Below are 11,353 nucleotides of genomic sequence, written 5' to 3' on the forward strand. Positions count from 1 at the left end.
ACAAAGGGGTAAGCCTTGCTGTTTTTTTGGGCGAAAAACTTTCAGTCTCCGATTCGATTTGTATGACCCTTTTCTGACCAACTGGACCCCCTGGAACTCAGAAAACGCAGCGAAAACAGCGTGGGATCAACAGGAGAGAAATTACGACGGAAAAAGCACCTGCTGAAAAATGTCGAAATCACAGGTTTTCGTTTTTTGGCTGTAACTTTTGATGCGTTGATCGCAGCGTATTTTGACTGCGCCCAATCGATTTCTCTCGCAAAATTACGTCGGAATAGTGCGTGAAAGAATTTATTCCAGCACTTTTCAAAATCGCGAAAATTTTCGCCAAAAATACAAAGGGGTAAGCCTTGCTGTTTTTTTGGGCGAAAAACCATCAGTCTCCGATTCGATTTGTATGACCCTTTTTTGACCAATTGGACCCCCAGGAACTCAGAAAACGCAGCGAAAACAGCGTGGGATCAACAGGAGAGAAATTACGACGGAAAAAGCACCTGCTGAAAAATGTCGAAATCACAGGTTTTCGTTTTTTGGCTGTAACTTTTGATTCGTTGATCGCAGCGTATTGGGACTGCGCCCAATCGATTTCTCTCGCAAAATTACGTCGGAATAGTGCGTGAAAGAATTTATTCCAGCACTTTTCGAAATCGCGAAAATTTTCGCCAAAAATACAAAGGGGTAAGCCTTGCTGTTTTTTTGGGCGAAAAACTTTCAGTCTCCGATTCGATTTGTATGACCCTTTTTTGACCAATTGGACCCCCAGGAACTCAGAAAACGCAGCGAAAACAGCGTGGGATCAACAGGAGAGAAATTACGACGGAAAAAGCACCTGCTGAAAAATGTCGAAATCACAGGTTTTCGTTTTTTGGCTGTAACTTTTGATGCGTTGATCGCAGCGTATTGGGACTGCGCCCAATCGATTTCTCTCGCAAAATTACGTCGGAATAGTGCGTGAAAGGATTTATTTTAGCACTTTTCCAAATCGCGAAAATTTTCGTCAAAAATAAAAAGGGGTAAGCCTTGCCGTTTTTTTTGGGCAAAAAACTTTCAGTCTCCGATTCGATTTGTATGACCCTTTTCTGACCAACTGGACCCCCTGGAACTCAGAAAACGCAGCGAAAACAGCGTGGGATCAACAGGAGAGAAATTACGACGGAAAAAGCACCTGCTGAAAAGTGTCGAAATCTCTGCTTTTCGTTTTTTGGCTGTAACTTTTGTTGCGTTGATCGCAGCGTATCGGGACTGCGCCCAATCGATTTCTCTCGCAAAATTACGTCGGAATAGTGCGTGAAAGAATTTATTCCAGCACTTTTCAAAATCGCGAAAATTTTCGCCAAAAATGCAAAGGGGTAAGCCTTGCCGTTTTTTTGGGCAAAAAACTTTCAGTCTCCGATTCGATTTGTATGACCCTTTTCTGACCAACTGGACCCCCTGGAACTCAGAAAACGCAGCGAAAACAGCGTGGGATCAACAGGAGAGAAATTACGACGGAAAAAGCACCTGCTGAAAAATGTCGAAATCACAGGTTTTCGTTTTTTGGCTGTAACTTTTGATGCGTTGATCGCAGCGTATTTTAACTGCGCCCAATCGATTTCTTTCGCAAAATTACGTCGGAATAGTGCGTGAAAGAATTTATTCCAGCACTTTTCAAAATCGCGAAAATTTTCGCCAAAAATACAAAGGGGTAAGCCTTGCTGTTTTTTTGGGCGAAAAACTTTCAGTCTCCGATTCGATTTGTATGACCCTTTTCTGACCAACTGGACCCCCTGGAACTCAGAAAACGCAGCGAAAACAGCGTGGGATCAACAGGAGAGAAATTACGACGGAAAAAGCACCTGCTGAAAAATGTCGAAATCACAGGTTTTCGTTTTTTGGCTGTAACTTTTGATGCGTTGATCGCAGCGTATTTTGACTGCGCCCAATCGATTTCTCTCGCAAAATTACGTCGGAATAGTGCGTGAAAGAATTTATTCCAGCACTTTTCAAAATCGCGAAAATTTTCGCCAAAAATACAAAGGGGTAAGCCTTGCTGTTTTTTTGGGCGAAAAACTTTCAGTCTCCGATTCGATTTGTATGACCCTTTTTTCACCAATCGGACCCCCAGGAACTCAGAAAACGCAGCGAAAACAGCGTGGGATCAACAGGAGAGAAATTACGACGGAAAAAGCACCTGCTGAAAAATGTCGAAATCACAGGTTTTCGTTTTTTGGCTGTAACTTTTGATTCGTTGATCGCAGCGTATTGGGACTGCGCCCAATCGATTTCTCTCGCAAAATTACGTCGGAATAGTGCGTGAAAGAATTTATTCCAGCACTTTTCAAAATCGCGAAAATTTTCGCCAAAAATACAAAGGGGTAAGCCTTGCTGTTTTTTTGGGCGAAAAACTTTCAGTCTCCGATTCGATTTGTATGACCCTTTTCTGACCAACTGGACCCCCTGGAACTCAGAAAACGCAGCGAAAACAGCGTGGGATCAACAGGAGAGAAATTACGACGGAAAAAGCACCTGCTGAAAAATGTCGAAATCACAGGTTTTCGTTTTTTGGCTGTAACTTTTGATGCGTTGATCGCAGCGTATTTTGACTGCGCCCAATCGATTTCTCTCGCAAAATTACGTCGGAATAGTGCGTGAAAGAATTTATTCCAGCACTTTTCAAAATCGCGAAAATTTTCGCCAAAAATACAAAGGGGTAAGCCTTGCCGTTTTTTTGGGCAAAAAACTTCCAGTCTCCGATTCGATTTGTATGACCCTTTTCTGACCAACTGGACCCCCTGGAACTCAGAAACCGCAGCGAAAACAGCGTGCGATCAACAGGAGAGAAATTACGACGGAAAAAGCACCTGCTGAAAAGTGTCAAAATCTCTGCTTCTCGTTTTTTGGCTGTAACTTTTGTTGCGTTGATCGCAGCGTATTGGGACTGCGCCCAATCGATTTCTCTCGCAAAATTACGTCGGAATAGTGCGTGAAAGAATTTATTCCAGCACTTTTCAAATCGCGAAAATTTTCGCCAAAAATACAAAGGGGTAAGCCTTGCCGTTTTTTTGGGCAAAAAACTTTCAGTCTCCGATTCGATTTGTATGACCCTTTTCTGACCAACTGGACCCCCTGGAACTCAGAAAACGCAGCGAAAACAGCGTGCGATCAACAGGAGAGAAATTACGACGGAAAAAGCACCTGCTGAAAAATGTCGAAATCACAGGTTTTCGTTTTTTGGCTGTAACTTTTGATGCGTTGATCGCAGCGTATTGGGACTGCGCCCAATCGATTTCCCTCGCAAAATTACGTCGGAATAGTGCGTGAAAGAATTTATTCCAGCACTTTTCAAAATCGCGAAAATTTTCGCCAAAAATACAAAGGGGTAAGCCTTGCTGTTTTTTTGGGCGAAAAACTTTCAGTCTCCGATTCGATTTCTATGATCCTTTTCTGACCAATTGGACCCCCAGGAACTCAGAAAACGCAGCGAAAACAGCGTGGGATTAACAGGAGAGAAATTACGACGGAAAAAGCACCTGCTGAAAAATGTCGAAATCACAGGTTTTCGTTTTTTGGCTGTTACTTTTGATGCGTTGATCGCAGCGTATTGGGACTGCGCCCAATCGATTTCTCTCGCAAACTTACGTCGGAATAGTGCCTTAATTAATTTATTCCAGCACTCTTCAAAATCGCGAAAATTTTCGCCAAAATTGCAAAGGGGTCAGCCTTACTTCCTTTGAAGCTGATACTACTGCCAGGAGACAAGAGGCTGGATAGATATCACTTGAAATAATTGCATTTTCGTATTTTATTTGTAACTCGTATTCCAATTATATAAATAGCAATAATTACAGCATACTTTGGCAGATCAAACCTTTATTTCGGAAAATGAGAGAAAGTTACTCGAGAAAAAAGTAGTGTACATCTACGTTACTCATTAAATACTGTAATCAACAAAGTAATTTTACAAATTATAGTAACAATATCAAAATCATTCACAATTACCAGTATATATTATACGCATATCCGCACTACATGTAAATCTGCACTTTATCATGCAAACATATTGGTACTATCTTTTATTTCGTTTTCATGTTGTATTGTATTTCATTTTCATAATATATACTATTTTTCACTCTATGAATTGTTTTGTACAACTCATGGTCTCTCGGCTATGTATGAACTAGGCATAATAAACGAAACACACACACATAATTGTATACATACATACATACATACAGATCTCACACAATTTTACCGAAGATCACTAGTTTCCCGAGCCACAGCGTCCAGCGTCGTTGTGCGTACGTTCACCGTGTACTATGTATTCTGATGTCCTTATCCTCCATAAAACGAGTGGCTGATAGGTTTGTCTGTAATATCAGAAAGCGAGGTACACTGTTAGTATTGTTAACGTGACTTTGATTCGAAAGTGGATAGAGTTTGCAAAAAGAAAACAGGCGAGTGACAAATCGTCCTCCAAGTATGGTATATCAATGACAACTCATTCTCGACCGTTAGTCGATTGTGTTTTATTGGGAGTTTGAGAAAGAGAAGGTTTGAATATCACAGAGGAATCTAGTATCGCATACGTCTGTGAAGAAGCAATGGTACAGGGATAAATTGTGTGTTTGGAGAGGACAAAATGGGCCTCAAAACCGCGGTGTTCAGAAATCGATACGCTTCACGTACTGTGCGAGGTAATACACGTCATCCGATCCAGGGTCAATTTTTATAGGTACGATAAAAGCAAACGAGATATTTAGGACACTTGTAACAGATGCTGATCGTCATCTGAAGATTTTTACCATGGAACAACGATAAAGTACAGGAATTAATTATCGAGGTGTCGATAACAGCGCCACGCACCTCAAATGTTTAGAAAACGTGTAGGCATTCACGCAGTAATTCTTAGAATTATCGTCACAAAAAAAAAAAAGGAAGAAGAAATAATCCTGGGTGGTTACTACGCGATGAAAGCTGTCGTATTTTATTATTTCCTCTATCGCAGTGCCGGCGGGCACTTTGAGTCTAATATATCGATCCACGTCGGGTGATTCGCGGAATAAACAAAGATCGAAGTCTTAGACGAGAGAAAAGTCTAAGACTATACCTGTACAGAAACTTGGTTTGATTAATGGGGCAAGCACAATGCCTGGCGTTGGCTCAAAGCTTGCGGGCTGCTTAACGCAAGAACTGAAACATAAGGCCGGACTCGCAATGTGCCGGAAACTTGATCAACTCTAATAGGTTTGTGGTCTCGTAACCGCAGAGCAGCCTTGTCCTATAATACCGAAAAGATTTAGCTCCGTAGGTAGCGAAAGAAAATGACGCGAGCAAAATGTGAGAGAAAGTTTTGATGCTAGGAAAATTACCTACTTCAGTTATCAATGTACTTTGAAACCCATGACTCGAGCCACTTAACCGCGCAGCTAGCTCTCTTTCTCCCCAAACTGTCGCCGTCGCGGCTTCGTAAGGCTTGAGATTATACAGCGAGCGTGAGTCGGAGGTTTTCTTTGTGTTTTGTTACGTTTCACCTAATACCGCGCTTCTCTGTATTCCCTCTCGCGTTATCAACGGCCTCGCGTAGGTACTGTACGAATGATGTGTCCATAGTGAGTGGTTGACTTTTCTCTCACGCGACAAGAATTTGGTACAGTCGTCGCGCCACGTAGGCGGGTTCGAATTCTTACTCACATGGAAAATATGTAAGGTCGACCGACCGCCACTGACTAATGGCGCCTAGGAAGCAGCGTGTAATGCCTAGTATAAACAGCAGTTTATCAAAAACAGCTCCTTGTAAGTGCCCAGTGGGTCTCAGGACTTCCTCGGCTCCTGATTTCATCCGCGCAACAAACCCCACCTGCAATTTATCATTCTCCATTTATCAATCCCCCGTACACACGAGCCGACCAGGACGACGAGGACGAGGATTCGGTCATCCTGCCCGACGTCTCTGCGACTCCTCGGCTCTGCAGCGTCCTTGCAGGAGAACAACCGCAAGTAACAGCTTCGCCTGGTCCCCCTTTCTTCGTCTACGCGGTCTTTTTCACACTCTTTGCCGCGATCGATGTGGAATCGCGTTATGAGAATCACTGACCACTTACACGCCACGTCTAAACGGTTTCGTGTCCCGATGCTGGGAGCCGTGGGGGGTCCACCGGGGTTTCTGTCTGACCGAAACATATGTGTTCTCGTTTCGTAGCGATGATTTAGACTCGCCTATATCAAATAATGTATCCACCACAATTATGTATGCATAGGTGTATTATGTCCATTCTTTGATTGGATTGGGATTGCAATTTTGCGCTTCGCTGTTATCGCGCTGCCAAACCGGCGTGTACACGAACAGCAAACGTACGCTTTCGGAAAGATGAATAAAACGTTGTTCAGACGAAGGTATTTCAAACGCGAGCTGCACGCAGTACTGAACTAGCCACCTATGGGGCCGTGGCTAAGCACCCTGATAATATATGGGTTTCGTCTTGAGTTTAAGGTTCCCATTCTTTAGCACGCGCGTTAAAAAATGGAAGGTTTTATTGCGCCCCCGCCGATGTTACCTGCTCTTAATAAACTAGATTCTATCTGATCTTGGGGGTATATGAGAATGGTGTTGCACCACACGGTGCACCTGATACCATAGCATATATTACGCGGTTGTATCGAGGCACGGATCTTTGCCGAGCAGCTCCATGATTCCTTTAAGCTTGTGGTCAACTAGCTTGTGGTCGGAAAGGCCAATCATAAAACGTTGGAAATGACGAGGTCCTACCGTAACTAACGGCAATCCGTCGTCAAGGTTGATGATTTCGCAGTCAAGTATGGGTATGCACGTATATTCCAAGGTATAAATCACGTTCGGCACACCGGGGAACGGGGCTCTCGGCTCGAGGACTTTTTAAACTTCTATTAGGATTTACGGGGCGATATCCGAGATATTTCAACGCGGTTCTTCCACCGTTTACAGGGCGTTGGTTCATCGCGTTATACGCTTTCTGATGGGCCAATCGCGTGAGTGCTAATACTTTGATCCACGATCTCAACAATGGATGTCTCAATCATCGAGAATTTTCATTGTTCGTTTCGTATCTTTGTGGAGTTTCGTTTTCCTCCCTTATGAATTTACGGCACGTCGTACGTAAAACGGGCGTCGTAGGTACTTTCAGTTTGGTACGCCGTGCAGTTACATCTTGCAGGTGAGGTTCGATTTATTTAAATTTTATCAATCGGCCCCAAATCAATCGGCCGTAGGTACGAAAGCCGGTGGAACTGGATAGTAGGATGAAAATAAACGCGAGATAAGAGAAAGGAAAATAAGAAATGCCCTAACAAATATCTTTCCACGCGAAGATATACGAGCGAGAATAGTCAAACACGGCAGATCGATTTTCCTTTGTTTTATCAACCATCGAGAAATACCGGCGTTCCCTTGTACACCCTTGAAGAAAATTGCCAAGGTCGGAACAAGTCGGAGAGCAGTAGACTGTAAATAAAGTGTTGAGATTTCGGTTAGAGTTTGCTGAAGCGATGAGGAAAGTTTCCCCGACTCTTTACCTATTATAAGATTGTATGGGCGGGTTACCTGGGGGAAAAAATTCTGTCGGTAATAGTCTCATTGCTGGAATGTTGATTTCCATATCGATAAAGTTGGATTTTAGCGAACACTTGTTTTCAATTGATTGATCTGACCGTTTCTTGACATTTCATCACCCGATTATAAGATTAAAATGACTGTGGAAACATCGCGGCATCAACTCCTCCGGCAGTAATTAGATCTTCCAATTTCTCGTCCATTTTAATCATATTGAACGTCATTTCTAGAATAGTATACGGCATTGTGTGAAACTAATTAGCAACGAATGTACGAGAAATTATCAGATCTATCCGAATGCCGTGTATAAATTGGTAGTGCTGACTTGATAGGCACCGTCGTTGTACCTATGTTAAAACTTTTTCGTCTAGCCTACTTAACGAAGGTGTATGAAAATTCGACCCCGAGACTACGCAGCCATTGGTTTGATGAATTTCGGTTTTTCACGTCAACTCCAAATCCGGTATTACGAGAAATTTTCCACCTGCCAGCTAACGAGAGTTGAGCCGAAAGCTCGTAACTGCGGCGATTGACGTTTGCGGGTGAAATATTCAAGGATGTTTTCCAGGGGTCGCTATAGAGGAGAGGTAAAGATTGGCAAAGAGAGAAAAGGCCGGAGGTGGGTAGGGCAGGGAGGAAGGGAGGGAGGGGACATTTCGAATTCAGGCCGTAGGCGTCGCCAAAGGTCCTTTGAGGGAGCAAATATTTTGATTTCACCGTGCCTCCAATACCAAAATCCAGGAGCTACTACCTCTTTGCGTTTTAAATCAAAATATAAGTATTTCCCTCCCGCGATAGCAAAGAGGCGACTGACTTCCCCCGCACCCTCCAGTCTCAGCAGCCGCGACTCTGTTTTCAAAACGGTTCCTAACCCAACCCGCGCCGCTAAAACTCTCACCTACACAAGCACACCGAACTGGCGCATGCTTCGTTGGATATTCCTACTCTCTCCAAGTATTTCATACTTCTGATGCGGCTGTTGTGTCCCTACTTCCACTGCGTATGTATCATTAGGGTGGTTCTTATTTAGGGTCTTGACGAATTTTTGCCACCCCGACCCCCAGATCAGCTTCAAATCATTCAAAACAAATTGCACACCCTCGAAATGTGACTTTTTTATTTAGAAGAAGTGCGGAGAATTAGTTGAAGTTGATTTGGAGAGTGAGGCGGAACAACATTCGTCAGCACCCTTAATAAGGACCATCCTCATGTATCATGCCGACATTCAAAGTGTACGGATTTTTTCCATATTCCGGCTCGTATCCGTAAATAGCGGATAGGTGTTGCGGGAGGCTCGTAAGTCTTCCAACTACCCGCATCTCGTATTCTAGTAGTTATGTGTTATAGTTGCGACGATTTCGGGGGAAAGACCTTGCGGGCCGTAGCGTTTGTTCACCTGAAGAACGTTCGCCAACTTTGCCAAAGTCGTTAGGGGATTTCTCGGGCCCCTTTTCTCTCATTCTCTGCAACGATCTCGCAACCCGAAAACTTCGATACTAAGTCACACGGTGATTCGTCCCTCAGCCGGGAGTAAATTATCGTCATACTTCGCCTTTTTTCCCCGACCTATAGGTGACGCTGAAATCACCGCGGTTATATCCGCACTCGCATTCGCGTTAACGACACCTTGCCTCAATTAATTCACGGCACCGACACCCGACCCGTCGGCATGTCCTCGAAAAGCTGTCAAAATCTACTCACCTGGCCGAGTCGTTTTTCACGCCCACGTACGCGGATTCGCAAAACTCGTCAAATCCATTAAAAGTCCATAAAAACGAACGAATGAATGAATGAAAAAATGAGTTAGTTATGTCGGTGTCCCCTGTTCCGTGTGAATTGGTATATTCGTCAATACGCCAAGTAATTTAGCCCCGAAGCCGACCGATCAGCCTACTTTCCAAGCTGCCGACAAAAAGGCAAAAAAAATATCGCATCGAAAAATAATGCCACCATTGCTGTTACAACAGAAGAATCGCCATTGCACTTTGGCGTGAAAACTATCTGAAACTATACAATATGCTTGGTAGAGATCCCGTAAAAATAGAACGGGGAAACTGTTGTGAAAAAAATGTAGGGCTAAAATAAAAGGATGAAAACTCGGAACGGGTTGCAGCGTTCCATATACGCGTACGGTATATATTGTAGTTCTGATTTCTGGCTCCTGATTTTGCGGATCGTAGAAAATCGCGAATCGTAGCAGGTGAATCCGCGGCTGTACGTATAAATATATGGGTGAGGTTCGCGTCAAGCCGGAGCCAAGAGTCGAACAACTCGGAGCACCCCTCGGCCATATCGACTCACTGCAATAGTGACGTTCTTCGTTTTCGGGTTATCAGGATTCGGTGAATAACGATGCGATGCTCGGCTTCCTGTAAGACCTGCGTGATCGACAGACAGCGAAAGAGGGTATAGAGGAATAAAGTTTCAACGTTTTTTACGTGACAAACGCACGTGCGGCAAATTACTGCGCAGAATAATCTGCTTCGATCGTAGATGTAAGCGATTGCTCCGATGGTCAAAGTTCCTTGCCCTAAGTTCTCTCGTTTCATCCCACCTGCCAAAGGCATATTGAGGGACACTAGGGAGATCCTTACTTAGGGTGTTGACAAATTTTTTCCACCCCACCCCCCAAATCAACTTCAAATAATTCAAAAACAATTGCCTAATTTCATCAGTCAAAAATTCGTCAACACCCCTAAATAAGGACCGTGGCACCGTAAGAGACACTCGAAGAGTTATTATAACGCGTGCTGCACCGCCGTTTCGCCCTTCGTCGGCGAGATCGTCCGGTTTGGGAAGCCAGGATGCTGGCGTCGCTGGACCAACGCAGATACCGAGAGGAGTTAGCGCGCGGCAAGAAGTCGCGGACTATGCCCGGATCGATGCGCGCTGGCGACAGCGTGGCTGCAGCCAGACGTACTTCGTTCCCGTCTCCCGTTCCCTGCTCCCGTCGGTTGGCCCTCTTACAGGAAGGAATCCATGCTCCCTGCTCCCCCCCCCCCTTCCCTTGACAACCCGCTTCACCCCACGCCGGGTGGTCCACGCGCTCTAATAGTACGCGCTGCTGGGGTGAAACGACTGGGGGATGAAGGGAGCAAGGAAGCGAGGCAGGGAACGGGGAGGGGGAGGCGGAAGATCGTAACCCACATTCCGCAGAAGAGTTGCGTCACACCTTGTTGTTCTTTTTCCGTATTTTTTTTTTCCCATTCCTTTTTCGTCCATTCTCCCTCCGCAGGCAGTCCCGTTTACTCATCCGCTGCGATACATCCACCATGCATCGCGTTTTCCCCACCCACGAGCTTTAAGCTTCCCTCCGATCACTGGTGGACCGCCGACGATGCCGCGTTGTAATCGCTTCACCAAACTTCGCGCGCGCTGCGTTGGACTCGACGTCATAGTTCAATGACTTGACTTGGTTTCGGAGGCGATCGCTTAAGCGCAGCGGCGGTAAGCGTTAAAACTAGGTTCTTCACGATACGAGCTTGCACTGTGCGAGCGTTGAGAATACTGATGGGTGTTGTCTGTCGAACTTGTGATTAGCCTGCTAATTACTCGGTTTTGAGGATTATGATGCACTATCGAGCTTCGATCGCGGGGGTTTTCACGTATAGAGTGCAAAAAACAATCGTACCAATGGATTACTGCGGCGTCTCATCGTGTTGGCAAAATGCATGGAGGAGTGATTTAATTCACCTGTTTTTTTAGCAGGTATTTCCTCTTACGTAAGGGTGCCTGGGCAGATTAAGCGGCGTGATGAATCGTAAATGCGGCGGTAAAAAGAGAGATGCC

At 44.8% G+C, this 11,353-nt stretch overlaps 1 protein-coding gene across 6 annotated transcripts in view; it reads right to left on the reverse strand.

Moving 5' to 3' along the window:
- Window positions 1–3,866: 3,866 nt before the first annotated feature.
- Window positions 3,867–11,353, reverse strand: part of LOC124309222 (uncharacterized) — a 112,255-nt gene continuing 104,768 nt past the window's right edge. For all 6 annotated transcript variants that reach the window (XR_006909199.1, XR_006909200.1, XR_006909202.1 and 3 more), the window contains one exon: window positions 3,867–4,346. Coding sequence is in view for 2 of the 6 variants with exons in the window: in XM_046772644.1 (XP_046628600.1) it covers window positions 4,241–4,346 (106 nt within the window). In the remaining 4 variants the exon portion in view is untranslated. The remainder of the gene's footprint in view (window positions 4,347–11,353) is intronic.

This window comes from Neodiprion virginianus, chromosome 7 (assembly GCF_021901495.1).
Source record: "Neodiprion virginianus isolate iyNeoVirg1 chromosome 7, iyNeoVirg1.1, whole genome shotgun sequence".
Taxonomy (NCBI): domain Eukaryota; kingdom Metazoa; phylum Arthropoda; class Insecta; order Hymenoptera; family Diprionidae; genus Neodiprion; species Neodiprion virginianus.